The sequence below is a fragment of the Alligator sinensis genome, unplaced genomic scaffold (genome assembly GCF_000455745.1).
Source record: "Alligator sinensis unplaced genomic scaffold, ASM45574v1 scaffold714_1, whole genome shotgun sequence".
NCBI lineage: Eukaryota > Metazoa > Chordata > Crocodylia > Alligatoridae > Alligator > Alligator sinensis.
In genome coordinates, this window is record NW_005842493.1 from 546,679 (window position 1) to 564,259 (window position 17,581).

Below are 17,581 nucleotides of genomic sequence, written 5' to 3' on the forward strand. Positions count from 1 at the left end.
GTTAGCAGCAGCTAGGGAGCCAAACCTACTCACTGTCCTCCCCCTGTGGATCAGTGCAGACTTCACTTTTGCTCAACAAGCAGCAGAAACTGCTCTTACTGTATTTTTCAAATATAACGCTCACTCCAGTTTCCAGCAGCTGGTTACTAGAAGGTGCATGTTGTAGATGAGAAAAAATAGGGCATTTTTTTCTTGCTAAGAAATAAGCAGCAGTTAGATGTGTGTCACTTTACCTCTAGCATTTGCATTGCAAAGGACTGGGGGCTAAACCAAGCCATAAGCTGCTTATATACCTGGTGACATTCCACTAAAAAGACTGTTTTTTCCAAATTTCCTCTTACAATAAAACTTGCCCTAAAGCCAGCCACTCTTTTAAAAGCATTCTGCTCCATAGTGCAACTTCACAACCCCTCCACTGTGAAAAATAAGGTTGCAAACTTATTCTCTGTTTCTTTCAATACCTTTATTTTTTCTTAAACGCAGAAAAAAAAAAAAGATTAAAGCTTGTTGCTTCATTTCACCTGTCACTGGCCTGGCTGGTATTTTACAAATGACAGTGCAACTGTCCATTTCACTTGTTAAATAAAAACCAAAGCATGACCATGGTGTCAAACAGTTTCCAGCTAAGGCTTCAAGGCAGGTTCTCCACTGGGCCTGGAAACTTGCGATTTCCTCCAGCAATAAAAGCAGATTTTCACAAAATGAGTTAAAATGAAAACTGAGAATTACACACCCTTGATTTAGACTCCCTGAGATAGACTGAGACAATCTATATTTCACACACCTGACAGAGCTGGCTCTGTGGTGTTGCTGGATGCTGTACAAAGATGTGAAATATAATTACTCTTCCAAGATATTCTGCTACCAGGTCATTTAATTTTCTCTTTAATGATCCATGAATGTCAATGATCAATTAAGAAACAGCCCATCAGCCACTGTCCTAAGCCTTCTGGCTTTCTCTTTGGCATGTAAAAACAGCCTACTTTTCCCCTCTCCATTTCTAAATCAGACTAAAGAGGCAGGTCTATAACCTGGCACATTTACTGCACAAAAGCAAACACATCAGTAGCTCACATACCTCTCAGCGATATGCCACGGATTGAAGCTTCCGACTGCCTCGTGAGAAATAAGCTTTAGGTGCTGCTCGTATCTGTTGTTATAATCAAGAATGCTCTGGAGCATGTGTCTTGGAATAGAGAGGAAAGTGCAGCCTTCCTTCTGCCAAGACATATTTGGAATCAAAAGCTGCAGGTCATTTCCAGACTGTGATTTCTCCTCCATCTCCATATCTTCATCAACAGCACTGGGAGCACAAATATTCAACAGATCAGAATGTCCTTACAGATGCTAGCAAAATTCTCCTTAAATAACAAACACTAGTATACTGACTCTTCATGGAAAAAATATATGCACTCATAGTGCAAACATATGGACATGTTTTAGGCTTTTCTACTCACTTGCTATCAAAAGGTTTTTCCAATACAATGTCCACTTCTGGTTCTTTGTGCCCTATTAACCTGGTTATCTGGATCGGGTGAGGTGACACAGGCCTTTTATCTATTGATGCACTTTCTCTATCTAAAATGAAGAAAACAGCATTAAAAGGTTTACCTGGATCAGAAAAGTTAATTTAAAGCAGGAGAATCCCGAGTTTGAGCATGGTTCCATCCCAAAGGTAAGGCCTTTGAGAAGATAAATGTTAGCAGTGCTGAGCTCTTCAGCTACAAAGTCAAGGTAGGATTTCCAAAATTGCTCACAAGGGAATAGAGTTAACCAGGTAAGTTGCCGATTTCCTCCCTTCTCCACCGTGTGAAGGCCACCATTTTTTTGTTTCAGTAAGAAACTAAAATACACTGCATGTGAGAGATGGAGAAAACTAACCTAGAAAAGCAGTCACCATAAAGGGTTTTTTACTCACTAGTCAGTGGGATCTGGTCTTGACCTAAATAATTAGGCATGGAAACAAATGTTGGGACAGTGTGTAAGGGAGCACTCCCAGTGTTAGCACAGAAAAGCTGGTAGCAGCTGCAGAGCTGGGGGATGGAGGAACAATATCTTTTTAGTTTCTTGTGCACAACATTTATTCTGTGTCACCCACACGGAGAATGAGAAATTGTATCAGAGCTGCTAAGGAAAAAAAATCCGATTTTATCAAAGGATTAGGAAAAGGAATAAAGAAACCAGATGTGACTTAAATCAATATCAAATGTTACCTGTTAAGAGACTGAGGCCATGAACCTCCAACTGGATCACATGGGCAAGAGATGCATGTCCACATGCCACTCTGCTAACTTTATTCAAACAGAGGCAAATAAGGGCCAGACCTTTAGCTTGCAAACTTCTCAGTGATGCCTCACCTACCTTTAGATATTAATTTTAAAGCAAAACTTCCTAGATTCCTTTTGATAGTCTCTCATACCAAGGTCCAAATGAATCAATGTTATCAAATGTAACATCTGTGTGTAACCTGGTTTGCAAAAATTAAAATTTTAAGATCGAGACTGCTGCAAAAACAAACTGCATTAAAAAAACCAACAACATATAAACCACTTACCTTTTTTCTCTTCCTGTGCCCAGAACTCTGAATCAGCATAGACAATCTGAGTGAATCGCCTGCGTACTGCCTCCTGGTATTTCTTTTTTAATAAAATATACAAAATTCATCAATCAACAAATATTTAATCAGTTCAGCTGTACTAGTGATGATCTTAGGGGAATACAGGCAGTGATTCACTTTGATCAAGGTATACATTTTTCCCCCAGTTAACATGATAGAGAAAAAGTGAGAAAAATGTTAGAGAAATATCTTGATCAAAGCGCAGCACTGTAAGTCTCAGTCAGCACCCTGGCAGTAGGCTGGCAAACCTCCCTTGGAGTGATCCGTAGCAGTTAACAGATCAATTGCAGACCAGAGAGCCTAGGGATTAAGTCCTGCTATTATAGAGGACTTTTATGGTTGCTATTATGGCTACTATTACATACCTAGTTTACTGAATTTACCACAAATAATCCAAAATGTACATCACTGATAATACATTTAAAAGTGTGTCTAAGTTTTCTGACCCTGTAGATGTCCAAATGCTGGGTACCGTTAGCCCCATAAACTCAGCTGGTAAACTGTTACTTGTGGGAGAAGGCCTACAGAAGCAAGTAGACCTATTTCTAGGAAGCACCGGTCACTAGCAAGAGTAAAGGGTGAACAACCTTTCATTCAGGTGAAACTATACAGGTAATGTAGGTAAAAGCATAATTAAACCAACTAGAATAGAATAAGACCAGGATGCCAAGTCTTTACAAACCTTAGAAACAAGCCCTTAATAGGACACATTTTTAGTCGTTACTAGTACTACAGGCCTGTTGCATGCTTCAATCCAGGGTGAAACCTCAAAGCACCATTAGCTCCATTCAGAGACAGTCTATTATAGACTTTACCATTCACCTTCCATGTCCCGCAGCATAAACATGATTACCTTCACAATATACTGTTCAGCGAGAAGTACTATTATCCCTCTCTCACAGACAGAGAATTGATACATGAGGGACTACTATATTTGCCCTTGTCTTGCGTGCAGACAGTTGAGGGGGCACAGAGGTTGTGGCTCTGACTTGGATCCTGATGCCAGAGCTCAGGATCAGAGTCAGAACCACAGCCCCACCACTCCCCACCCCAGCCTGCCCCTCTCTGCCTCTGCTGCCTGCTGCCACTCCCACCACTTACCTTCCTGTTGCAGTTCGGGCAGGGTCCTCTTCTGACCTAGGGAATGGAGCACATGCTGTCTCTGACCCCACCTCGCCACACATTGGCAGCAGCAGCAGTAACTCTGGCCCCAGCTCCAGAACTGGAGCTGCCACCATTGCAACTGTGGCTGTGTGGCCGGGTGGGGGCCAGAGAGAGCATGTGCTCTGTGCCCTGGGCCAAAGTGAGGCCCAACTCAGAGCTGCCATGGGAAAGTAAGCAAATGTGGCAGAGTGGGATGCGGGGAAGGTAACAGGGGGGTGTAGGCATGAGAGGGAACCAAGCACCAAGGGGACACAAGCAGTGTGCGGGTGGGACAGGCACCAGGGGGTACAAGCATCACAGACAGGGGCAGGTGTCAGGGGGCCAAGCTTAGTAGGGCAAGTGGCAGAAGGGAACGGAGATGGGGGGGAGGGAGAAGGCAGGTAGAAAGGGGGAGGAAGAGAGGGGAAAGACACAGGCATCACAGTGGGGCAGGTGGCAGGGGAGGCAAGTGGTGCAGGGGATAAAAAGCAAGGAGCAAGGGTCAGACCACCTGACTCCCCTGCTGCCTTCCCCCCTGCAGGCAGTGGGGGAATGAATTTAAGACAACCCTTCAATAATTAAATTCTAGACATGGAAAATTATAACGAATGTATAAGTTTTCCATGTCTAGAATCTAATTATTAGGGGATCATCTTAAATTCGAAGTAGTCTTGGATTCAAGGGAATAAATTGCTCAAGGAGTTTCTGATAGAGCAGGAAATCGAACCCAGGTCTACTGGGCTCATAACTATACTCCTACATCCCTACTTCAGCTTGGATGCAGAGGGAATTAGTGCCAATTTCTGCTGAAGGCCAATTTCTGCAGAAGGCAGAATTTCTGCTCCTTTAAAGTCCACCACACTGAATACTGACATACCTAGACTTCGCTTAAGCTGGAAATTTACAGACTCACATCTTCAGGCATAGACAAGCTGACAGTGTCGACACTGACCAAGAGGTTACTTACCTCGATTTCTTCCATTCTTTGTAGCATTGTCTCCAGGCTGGGACTGTCAAGCATGGCTATAGCCTGGGCTTGCACCTTCTCGTGTCGCTCTATCTTCCATAGTTCCTGGGCTGTGTCTTCCAAAAGATCATCCAATAACTTGTTACTCAGGATGTCTGCATTGGCTGCAGCCTGTTGTTTAGAAAAAGAGGAAAACAAGGCCAAAAAAAATTGGGAAGTCAAATAAAAAAAAAAATTAAAAGCAGAAATTTTTAGAAATAGACGGCCCTGCCATTTCAACCTCTTCCTTCAAAATAGATCTAGACAGACACTCATCTTAATTTCACTCGTGCAGTGAACCAATTTAGTGAAAATTAGCATGTGCAGGCACTGTCTAAGAAGTATCACAGAAGTAACTGGAGTAAAAAGAGCTCAGCGTATCACTGTATTATGCCCTTAAACTTAAAGCAATGTTGTCCCCACACTCAATTCAGGGATCCCCTGGGGATCAACGGAAATACAGCTATAGAACCATACCTACATAACTAATGTAGGTGAGAAATTTTACATCGGAGAATAATGAATAACATGTATAGAGATAAGCCTGTGAGTAGATATAGGATCATGGCCAGAATAACTTCCAATGGCATTTTCTTGAATTTGAGCATTTAACTAGATAACTATGCTCTAACATGACTCTTTGCCTACCAGTGTCTTTCATATTTGCTTTTTTACCTTGGTCTTAAAAGCATGAAACAAAGCACACACAAGGGACGTCTGCCATAGCTTTCCATGCTAATTTCAGAAAATGATTTCCGTGGTTTTAATTGAAAATATCAACTTACTTCATGCTTAATGAATTCACACGTTATATGTTAAAAACATGGCAACACTTCTACAAACAAACGCGTTTTACATAATGATCAAACTAATTAAAAAATAACAAGGTCATTCTTTTTAGTTTCCACAGGAATAAGCTACAATTTAGGAAATCAAATCTAATTTCTTGCCAAGATCACAAGAAAACACCTTCATGCGTTTCAAACAGCTTTACTCCATTATATATAAACAGAACGTACTTTTTCAGCAGCCTGGGATGACAGTTTGCTTATAAATGAAGAATCCTTCAAACGAGTGTTTGTTTCCAGAGAACGATTGACCTTCTAACAGAAGAAGAGTATGTTAATGACTACTGAATACTTTTTATCTTATATTAGCACAAATTACATTTTGTTATGAAAGAAGGTAATATTTGAATTGTTAACACACTCTGATCAACTCCAACAATATTCAACATGGAATTCTGATGACTATCCACAACCATTTATCTGTTTGCCAGAAACTAAATAAAAAGCACTTATTTATTACAGATGTGGCAAACTTATCCTGGTATGTCAAGGAGAGCAGGAAGAGGAGAATATTCCTTAAATGTATGCCTTGCTTAGCCAAGACAAACAATTCTAGATTAGACATAGCTCTTCAAATGTGCTAATCTAATTACCTTGTAAATAAACTGGGTACGTGCAATCTGCTCTCCCCTTTAATATGAGTCACAAATCTAAAAGTGGCTCTTACCCAGTCGACATGAGCTTTGACAGGATTACCTGTGCTTTTTCCAAGAGGGGTTCCAAACGATCCCGCACTGCTCTCTCAACCCGGTCTGCCAGCTGTGTTGGAGATGCGCCTTCTGACCTGCACAAACAAAAAAACAAAACAAGTGAGAAACAGGCTGCAGTGAAAATGGGATATGACAAAGGGAAGGACATAAACCCATGCTCAAGAAAAAAAGGGTGTGTCAAAAACCTGTCACCAAATCCACAACCAGGCAATTACCTCAATTTTTGGATCTTCTCCATTTCTTCTCTACTGAGATTAGTTAGTTCTTCCATTCTCCGTGAGGTTTCTGCATCAAGCCAAGCTAGCCTTCAAAAATGAAATACAAGAGAAGTATGTGTAAAAAAAAAAGAAAAGGAAAATGTGCATTTGCAGGAACTATAAAATAAAACGTAAAGAACTCCATAAAGGCTGAACGTGGTTTGTTATGTAAAGTCAAATATAATATTAAGTCCCTGCCTGAATCATAATAAGCCAGGAAATTCTTTGTTCAGTGTCTCAGAATGTCCTAAAGTGGCACTTGTTTCAGAGACAGAATTGTCTAGTTGATGCATGATGGAGCTAAAATCAGGAAAGCTGGAGTCTATGCTCAAAATAACAATGCCAGTGTATGACCTTTGGTACTGCTTCGGCAACGTGCAAAAGGAGGATAATATTTATCTAACTCTGAGACTTAATCAACTCATGTTTGCAAAACAATGAGTTCTTGAGACAGAATCTAAGTGACAGGTATATCGACAAATCAAGCAGTTTAAACATCTAAGAGCACTAATTACCAATAGCAATGTGATGCAGATAGAAATTAAGGCACATGAAGATGATCTAATAAGGAAGTCTAGGAAGACCAAGGTACCACAAATGTAGTGAGATCCCAATAACTTCAGTGAGCTGGGCACATAGCTAGGATGACAAAAGATAGATCAGTCAGGTCTCTCGGTAAGCCATTCCTTTTGTGTACACCTTGAGGGGATATCAAGGGCATGACAGAGGGTAACACTGAACAGACCTGAAAGCTCTTAATGTGAATTACCAGCAATGGGGAAAATATATCCTTGACAGAAAAGATCTGGGCACCAAGGAATTCTAGAGATGAGAGAATGAGGGAGGAGGAGAAGCTGTGCTTTCCAGTGAATAATGCTGGATCTTCTTTCATCCACATACACTCTGTATTTTCCTAAAACACTCTTTGGATAATTATTACAGCAAATATTGTGCCTAAGATTCTGACCTGGCAGAGACAATAGCTATGTATGGGAAGAACAGATTAGACGTTTAAACTTTTAGATCACATGTTCAAAAGGGACAAATGATTTCAGCTGCCTCAACTTTCAGATGGCCAACGAGAGACAAAATAAAGACATCCAATCATCAGAGAAGAGCCAAATCTTTTTAAGATGTTACAAGTCAAGCACATAAAATCAATCATATTTGAAAACCTGGGCCTGAATTTCCACATTCATGTCCTGGAGATTATTTTAACTTTGTTGCATGTTAAAGCAAAACCCTGCTGCTTTTGATTCTTTCTGCCTTTATTTATGGCAGAACCCTCAGAGAAACCCATTCACTATCCAACAATTCAGAACAACGTCAAGCAGGAATTATTGTGCCTCCAATGATATTTGACAGCTTCCTAACATCTGCCTGAATATTCTGGCCTCATTAGCTTCAGCAAAATTAAACAGATGCACACATTCATTTGAAGATCTGCATATTAATAGATGTCATTTGTTACCAGGCAGGCTAAGCCCTGTCCGGGTTTATAAAAAAGAATTTGGTGTGTAATGAAAAGGTAATTCTGTTGCACAACAGAAACAATAAGCATCTTCTTTGGAGGAAGAATTTGGGTGGGTATTGTATAAACATCACTAGAAGGTGGAATTCAGTATAAAAATATGAAGGGAGAAAAAAAAGGAGTCTGTTATAAATGGTGATCTGCCTAGTTCTGTTCAATAAGATTTGACTTATGTTTTCCTTCTCTGCCACCAAACCTCCCCTGGCTTATAGGAATGATTTCTGATGCTTTTGGTTGTTCGGCGAGTTTTCTGGCTCTACTCGCATGCCTGTTGCTCAGTGCTATTCACAGAAGCAGTCCTGGGAAATGGACTGTTACTAGAGGGTCTGTATAGAAATGACCAGGTTCTCTCCAGTCACTGGAAGAAAAGGAGAAGAAAACAAAGTGCCTCCTCACAACCAGAAAAGGCTCCAAAGAGAAATAATGTAAGAGTGTTTAAGTCCTCCGTCATGAAAGAAATAAACTGTAAGCCTAGTTTTACTCCTTCATGGGGTAGAAAATAAAAGATAGAAGAGAAGCTCCTCCCAATCTCTCACAAGGAGTTACCTCCATGGTTCCATGTAAAGGGAAGGGGACTGGCTACACAACCATGGGTTATTCCAGTGGTTCTCAAAAACTTTTTAGACTCAAGGAACCCCTCTGAAAATGCCAGCTCTTTGTTTTCACTCATTTTTGGACCCAAGAGAAATAACAGAGCAATTCTTCTGTTGCAAAGAATTCAGAAAGACCATAACAGGTCAGAACATTTTGGAGACTATGAATTCCTATTTCAAATCTCTGGGTTCACCCCGTGAATCATGTCTGCACACCTATGAGTGCTGACATTATGTGGCACCCCGCAGCATTCTTAAAAGGATCTCCAGGCACCCCAGGGTGGCACAATACCCTGGCGGAGAATCAGTGATTTAGTCCTTTGCACAGACGTAGCTTTGATTTGGCTTTTGCTTGGCTAAGGAGCAGAGATCAGCTACCCTCAAAATGTGATTAATTCCATAAAATGAAGAGACAATTTAAGTTTTAAAAGATATTTAAAAAAAACCCCATGAATTGTGTTTGTAGACCAAAAATGCATACCAACCTGAGGGCTTCTTTTTCTATGGCTCCTAGTCCTCTGTCTTCTGATTTCTCCTTCTGCAAAGTTGTTTGGTCTTTGCCAAGACCTTTGGGACTAACATGTGTGGGTCCCCTGCGAGCGCTACAAACAGGGGGAAAACAGCATTACTATTATCCATCTTTGTATCCTAAAAGTTTTCTATTCGGAACAGACCAGCTGATTACGCTAAATCAAGATTCAATTAGGCCTCAGTCCTGCAAAACTTCCAGACATATCTAACTTTACTCACTTAAGTAAACCCACTGACATAAAGGAATCTAGGTGCATGCTGAAAATTAAGCATGTGTGAAAATGTTTGCAAAATTACGACTTTAACTGCAAAATGGAGACTTAATAGGATCTCTTCTTCTCCAGAATGTCTTCCCATGTGATCCTGCAGTGGGGCTACAGGAAGGTACAGAACCTCCATCCAAGTTTTGCTTATTGAAAGACCTGAGCCCTAGCTATTTTACTGTGTCCCAGCTTATTTACCAGTAATCTTGCTACTAAATTCTTTTTAGAGGGGGAAGGGAAAGAACAAATGAAAATAAAGGATCAGATTCATACTGCAAACATACTTGCTCTGACATACCAGAATCTACTTTTGAAAAGTTTAGCTCCACTATAGTTTGTTACTTAATGCTCAATTAAGTAGTGAACAATTTAACTTGTATCCAATAAAAAAAACTTAAGACAACTGATTTTAAAAGAAACACATAACTTCAGTGTTAGCAGACATTCTTTTCCTGTGTAGAATTAATTATTCAAGCATTTATCCCAACAATTATTACAGATTAATAATAGGCAACATGTACGCTTCAAATATAAATCTGTCTATGAACATACCGTTTAAGGGAAGCTGGTGGGGATGTGGGGTTTGGAGGCACCCAGGGTATTCTGTTCTCCTTAACAAGTCTCTTGCTCTCTTTTAGCCTGAAAGCTAACGTTGTTTCTTGAAATCGGGCATGTTTTGCTTGAGGTGGCACAGGTCGCGATTTCTGAGTCTTCTGGGCTCGCTTTAAGGTACATGTTAGCATTAAAAAATATTCATTGTAAGTAAGACTTTAATGAAAATAAATGTTTTGTACTCTAAATTGGAATTTCTGTCTTGGTGTCAGGTCAAGGGAGGTTTTAACACTTGGCTTTATGAACCTGACTCGAAAGGGAGTAGAACTGTGCCCTCATAATGTGTGGGCCCAAGCTTGCACCCATTTATTTTGCAACTGGTTCCATTGTTTTCAGTGTCAGTATTCACAGGAATAAGGAATTCTTAGATGAGGAAAGTTTGTTGGATTGGACCTTACATAAAATTTTAGAGAATAAAGAGTGTGTGTGTGTGTGCTCGCGCACGTACACACACAGGTATTCAGTTCACAAAACTCCCTTCAGAACAGTCATGCAACTGGAAGATTATAAAGGTTTATATTTACAACGTGGGAGACTACAGGCTGCTCCACAGTGAGTAATTTCAAAGTCATTTTTCACTCACAGGTAGGAACTGTTCTGACGTGCGATTGAAAAACATGGAGTGAGGCACTACATTATGGATTATTAAAATGTTTAACCTACTTTCTGCAAGCCCCACATACACATTTGTTATTCCCCTAATATATAATAATACACCAACACTGCTTTATTTTTCAGGTTTAAAGATGAGAATAGGAGACAGAAAATCCATACACAAACAAATATCTATTTTCAGTGTCTGACCATTTAAAAGGTGGAAACATCAGTATCCGAGACAACATAGGGAATGAAATTTGCTTGTACCAAGGAAGCCCTCTGCTGGTTGAAAACGGCCTTTGCCACAACTTCAAGGCTCTCTATTAAGAGATTGCATATTAAGTATAAATTAGTAAAAGAAAATTTCAGCTTCAAGTCCAGGCTAAAAAACAACTGAACTCATTTCAAATGGAACTCAAAACGCATACTTTTCTTCCCATTAATTATTCTGCAACAGCACTGTGCATTGTTGTTAGCTATAGACCATGTTTCTGAATGGTGGTCATGTTATTTTTCTGGTGACACCCTTTATCAAATGATGGCAATACCACCAAATCAACCACGTGGAAATGGAGCAGGCTTCCTCCTTCTCCCAGCATCCCCTGCACTCTAAACAATCAGGCAGGACTCCCCTCCCCGCCCCACAACCATGAAGTCTTAGGTAAAAACTGCACAGAAAAACTAGCTAGAGATTTAAGATAGCAGGAGGCTATGCATCTCCTTCTCCTATGCTGTTCTTTTCTGCCATATTCCCCCTCCCCCTTCTCCTTTAAATGTTCCTTCTCCCTTCACTTCTTTTTCCACTTAGGAATTTGCTAAGTAGCTTTTCCCTAACCTATAAAGAAGTTTGGAAAAACTAATACATTCTTTGTCATCACATTTTCACTCCGCTTTGTGCAATACTCCTTTCCTATGTTCTGTCTGTGTGTCTGACTTGACCGTTTGGATAATAAGATCTTCAGGGTCAGAACCAGGGGTTCAGTTTGTGCAATGCCTACCAAAATAGAGCTGCATTTTTTATTTGACCACAGGCAGCATTGGCACTTGAACTAAGAACGCCCACTTATGCTTAGAGAAGTAAGGAGATAAATCTTGCAGGGTTTGGAACGTAGGTAGAGAACACATGATTTGATTCAATGACCACTGCAATCAATTAAAAGCTTTCCCCAATTTCAGTGGCTGTTAGCTCAAGCTCTTACAAGTCTCATCCTGCAGGATGCTGAGTGCTTTTGACTCCCATCTAAATGAACAGAAGATTTACACTGGTGAAACTAACAGCCACATCACAAGTATATTACTCCTAATAACTGTGTCTATTAAAAAAGTCCATTAACTGGAAGAAAAATAACACTTCTGCCTGAAAATGTATTACTGTTTACCATTACAAAAACTGCCTACTACTGTTAGAAATGAAAGCAGTTAGATAAATATAAAACTATCTATTTTTCTCCAAACATTTATTTAGGGCGTTTGATAACACTTGGTACATGTGGGAGTCAGAAGCTGTAAACTACTCGTAATTCAGCGTTTCAGGTTAGTAGGTTTCATGCTGGGATCCCTCCGACTTTACCTTACATTAAGTTACAACTCCCTGAGCAAAAGAAGATGGAACCAGTTATCTGAAATGTCCTACCTGTGGTTTGGCAGGTAGCAATACTCCTTTCTTCTTCAAAGGTCCACTTTCCAGTACAGATCCTTTTTTCATTGCTCCAGCTTTAACTAATGCATCCAGACTTGCTTTTAAAACCGCATTCCTCTCTGGTGTAGGTGGGTCCTGATCTTGCTGTGATTTTTGATGCGACACCTCAACCTCGCTGCTTAATTTCTGTGCCACTGAAATATCTGCCACATGATCATCTATACAAATAATAAAAAATAAACCTGAAATGGTAAGTTCCTTAAGCAGAAAACACCTTCATTGTGTATTTATGAAGTACACAGCCCAGTGGAGTCCTTATTCATTACACAAATAAGCCACAATCCAAGCAGACTTCCTGCCAAATATTATACAACTCTGTCTCTATACTGTTTCAATAAACAGGCTCTATGTTTCAAGGGCCCATAGCAAGAAACTGTCATTTGAGGATTAGACGATGACGATAAAACATGTTTCTAGGCAGTATGAGACAAAATTCATCAAATACTTGGGGACCTACTCTGTGTTTGGGTTTATGCTCAAATAATTCTCCCAATATGGAAAGAAAGGAATTTGGAGTACATTGCTTTAGTAGACAATGGTATAAGGAAAACTCCCCATCTAATAGCAGCATTAGCATTCATGTAATAAATCAGACTTCTATAATAGCTTCCATGGTTGTATCAAAATGCTCCATTAACTAAACCTTGCAACACAGCACAGCCAGGCACAGAAGCCAAAACTAAAGACTCCCAATCCCACGCTCCCTCTCCATGCATTGAAACGGTTGGTTAAAAAGCTACCGTGCAAGGGGGAAATGGCCTAAAATAAAAGGCACACAAAGAAAGCTTGGAACTTCTTCCTCAAAAATTTAGAAACCTACACAAGGATAAGGAAATTCTGGGTTAAGGATTCATTACTACTTATTCTTCAATCCACGCGGGGGGGGGAGGGGGGGGGTGTGCGCACGCGCACGTGTGAGATATCTACACACACATACCAGGCATGTGCGAAGCAGCTAGTATTCACTTTGGATTCAGATTCGGCTGATTCAGGGGACAGTGATTTCATTCGGTGATTCGAATCACTGTCCCAAACTGATTCAGCTGAATCTGACTCAGAGATTTGGCCGCCGCCAAATTGGCCAAAGCTCCAAATCAGCCCCATCCCCTACCCATTCTTCCAGCCCCATCAATGGCTGCCCCACCTGGCCCCAGCCTCCTGGCTCTTTTAAAAAAAAAAAAAAAAAAAAAAAGCCCCACATTCAGCAGCTGCTGCCAGGTGAGGGGATGATCTCTGCTGCCCCCCAGTGCCCTGTGCTGCGTGGGGGGCTCTGCCATGACCTCCATAAGCCCTGACGGCTGCTGCAACAGCTGGTGAGTATGGGGCTTTTTTTCTTTTTTTTTTTTTTTTAAAAAAACTGGGAGCTGGGGCTGGGCGAGAGGGCTGGGGATGGGGCCTGGCAGGGGTCCCCCCATGGTCCCCTCCCCCACCCTTCTCCAGCTGCCTGCTCCCCCACCCCCTACTTACCAGCACGAAGTCCGGGTCCAGCTCTCTGCAACAGTAAGTGGAGACTGCCCAAATCTCCGAAGCTCTCTGAATCGATTCAGAGAGCTTCGAATCGATTTGGACCTTTTTATTGGTCTCCAAATTCAATTCGGATTCAGAGATTTGGCGGCCGAATCAGGCCAAATCTCCTCCAAATCAAATTAGCACCCAAAGCTTCGCACAGCCCTAATCTATATACATATTTGCAACATATATGGTATCAATTTCACATGTTGGTAATTTTATAGCCCCCTGGGCTAGATATATAAAATCAATGCAAGACAGGTAGATAGGTATAAGTATACTGCATACACTAGCTGACGGCAATAGTAAAGAATCACCCTAACATTATACTTTTTATACATACAATATAGACCTGTGCAGGGCCTTAAAAAAAATCAAGTCTCGTGTACTCCAAACAAAAAAACTGAGTTACAAACACTAAGACAAAGGTTTTAAAAAGGAAGCTAAGTAAGTGGTTATGAATTGGCACACAAAGCTGGAGCTCCTTTTGTGGTAAAATGCTGTCTCCTCATCTGAAGCTTTGAAAGGACTATAGAGGACTGACAACCAAAGGATGAGTTAGAAGACACTTTCAGATCATAAATGGGCCATCCTGAACCTCAGACTTCAACAATTAAAGTTTCACTGCAAATCACTATGGTCTTAGTACACTAACCAAGAAAATCCCTTTAATCAAACATTTAGAACACAAACCAGTCAAAAGTTTCCTGGCTACTGGAAGTTCTCTCTGTTCTTGTCCAAGTCGCTCCTTTGAGACAGGTGGTTTTTTCTCTTTCCTTGGAGATGGGATCTGGTCTTTAGCTGGAAATATTTCATTGTTCATTGGAGATTTGCCCTGAGATGCTGAGAGGCATTTCTTCACTTTCTTGGGCGATTGCTTTTTTTCCAGCACAGAATCCAAATCCTGAAACAATTTTTTTGTCGATTGAAATTATTTTCTAATCAAACTTAATTAATTTTAGCAGAGTGAGGAGATGCAAAGCTGAAGAGTTTCTACGTAATTCATTTTTTATATTACCATTCATAATGGCTTGCCCATCTAAAAGCTTTTTATATAATAAACATTGGCACCCTTACACAAAAAGCCTATAGTGTCTTGTTTGCATAGTTCCTTTTTTTCAAAAATGTCTCTCAAGCCTCTTATGGTAGTACTTTTACACCTAAAATGCTCAAAAAAAAGATGCAATCTTATGTAGCCAATGGATTCTTAATCCTTTTCAGAAAATCAACTAGAATTAGTGACCACAGCAGAAAGACTTATTCTGACACCTCCTGTATTATATAGCAATAAATATATTTTAAATTAAGAGCGATCTTTTCCTCCCCAATAAGCATTATGTAACCATCATACATGTGGCAGAAAAATCACGAACATGAAAGGTGTGAGAACACACTGATGAAGTACATTTTGTTGCTTTATCTTTATCCTTTATATAGGTCCTTATTCCACACCTATCACAGACATATCTGAATGCTTCCCTTAGCCATAAACCCTGATGACTGCAAGATGCAGAAAAGTCATACTTTTTTAATAAAAGCTATCATCTCTGGTATGGTTTGTACCTAAAATTGATATATTTCATCCAGCCTTTTCATCATCAGATCTGTGAAGATAAAAGGAAACACTTTCCATACCTGGATTTGTAGTAGGATGTCGATGATAGTGTCAGGAATAGAAGAATCCATGTCTAATTTGGCAGAGCAGAGAGACAACTGACGAATGAGATTGCCTAATTCCTTGTAGTGGGCAGGGACCTGTTGCTCCGATTGATCAGTAAACTGAGTGGCAAACATCTGCAAGGCACGGATAGCTCCTCTGTGGGCAGCTGCTAGCCTGGACATTGCTCGAGACTGAATAACAAAAGGAAAGACATGGATGGTTAAACATGCAATTCAGGGCTTTTCGAAAGCTGGTGTTATTCAAAGAAATATTAGAAAAACTACAGTGATTAATGCTTCACTAAGACTATTTTACTTTTGGTCAATTCTGATGGAGGCCAACTTTTTTCCAGGAACTTTTAATTTAACTCTAATAAATCTTACCTTCTTAGTGTGTTTGATTTTATGGGGACTCAACTTCTCTAAATCTTCCTGAATTTCTTTTACCTGTTTATTGAGAGGAGAAAAGATATTAGTCAGAACTAGCAGCATATTAGTAAATTAAAGACAGACTTGCACTGTGAAGTTTGAATCAAGATCTACATTTCTCAATTCAGAGAGAGGTTAGAACGAACTCTATAGCCAGATACAATGGTAGAGATCAGGCATGAAATTCAGAGGTGTTTTGATGAAGTCTTTTTCTTTCACTCCAAACATATCCCATAAAGAACACTGAAGTCTCTACACAAACCCATTTTTTAATTATTTGTTATTACCTGTTGCTGGAGCACATACAGCATCCGAGCAGACCGAGCAGCTTGCTCCTGCCTCCTAATGCGAACTCGCTGCTCTTTCTCAGGATCCAGAATTTCTTCACATCTCCCTGAAAAAAGTGTTGGTTTTGCAAAACACAGTTACAAGTCTTGACAACGAACACACCTGTGGAAATCTTGACTGAGCCAAGAAAACAAATATTACCTGGCAAGGGAGTTTCCTTAATATCAAACCAATGCATAGCACACAATTAATCCGACAAGCTGTTGTCCTGTATTAATCTGGATAAACCATTTTATCAGTGCTCCCTCTACCTGCTTGGATACTCTCATCTAATGCTGTTCAGAGACATCTTCCTGACAACCATGAAGATATCCCCAAACTGAATCATAAAATTGTGGCTAAAATATTGAGAGTTTTAAGAATTTAAACTTCTTGCTGAAGATTTTAAAAGGGCCAACATAGCATCAAATACTGAGATGCCACCTTCCAACTCAGCCCTAATGTATGCTGGCCACTTTAAACAAACAGAATTCTGGCAGCTGCTGGCCCCTTCCCTACAACTACTAACAATAGTCTTAATTATGATGTTTCTTTTGTAATCTCAACATCTAGCCAATAAAAACAGGACTAAGGGCCCCAAAGCCTTTCATACAAGCTAGCAATGTTTTTGTTTGCTGTCAGTACCACATATCAATTTCCACTTGGCCTTTTTAGAAAAATAAATGTGTTTTAAAAAAAAAAAAAATTAAAAACATTCCACAGATTCAAATCCCAGCCCAAAGACGAAGGAAAAGCAAAACAACAAGCTATTGCAATTCTACTCAAAATAATAAATCTTTCACCCTTTTTAGCCAGTTCTTCAATTTTCTGGATGCAACTTTTCAGTTCTCTTTGCAGCCTTCTGACTTCCTGTGTACTCTTATCTTCATTATTTTTGTGGTTTGACTTTGGCCCTGGTCCTGGATCATGGGTGGGCGGAGAATCTGGAACAGCCGGCATTAACTTGTTCCAATTTGGTGTGTAGACGTACACTTTTGCCCCAGAATTTGTGATCTCCATTTTGGACGGCTGACCAAGTTGCTGCTGCTGTCTCAAGCGTGTCCAAGGCTTCAGAGCTTTCCTCCCCTCGACCCTTTCAGATATGCCAAATGGACGCTGTTCAGGCTTCTGGGGCAGCACTGATTTACCTTCAGCATCTCCGAGCACATGCTGTTTCACTTGTTCTTCTAGGTGCCTTCGTTTTACATCCCTTTTGGCTAGCTGGATGGCCAATTTGAGTTTCTCTTCCG

At 40.4% G+C, this 17,581-nt stretch overlaps 1 protein-coding gene across 1 annotated transcript in view; it reads right to left on the bottom strand.

Annotated features, from left to right (window-relative positions):
- The window catches only part of KIAA0753 (KIAA0753 ortholog), a 23,826-nt gene that overhangs the window by 4,931 nt on the left and 1,314 nt on the right, over positions 1 to 17,581 (bottom strand). The window contains 15 exon segments of the mRNA XM_025212938.1: positions 1,079 to 1,303; positions 1,458 to 1,578; positions 2,555 to 2,636; positions 4,728 to 4,898; positions 5,786 to 5,869; positions 6,311 to 6,398; positions 6,540 to 6,629; positions 9,191 to 9,307; positions 10,052 to 10,221; positions 12,342 to 12,565; positions 14,610 to 14,820; positions 15,552 to 15,767; positions 15,960 to 16,022; positions 16,292 to 16,398; positions 17,135 to 17,581. The exon segment at positions 17,135 to 17,581 is cut by the window's right edge and continues 13 nt beyond it. Coding sequence (XP_025068723.1) covers positions 1,079 to 1,303; positions 1,458 to 1,578; positions 2,555 to 2,636; positions 4,728 to 4,898; positions 5,786 to 5,869; positions 6,311 to 6,398; positions 6,540 to 6,629; positions 9,191 to 9,307; positions 10,052 to 10,221; positions 12,342 to 12,565; positions 14,610 to 14,820; positions 15,552 to 15,767; positions 15,960 to 16,022; positions 16,292 to 16,398; positions 17,135 to 17,581 — 2,416 coding nt within the window.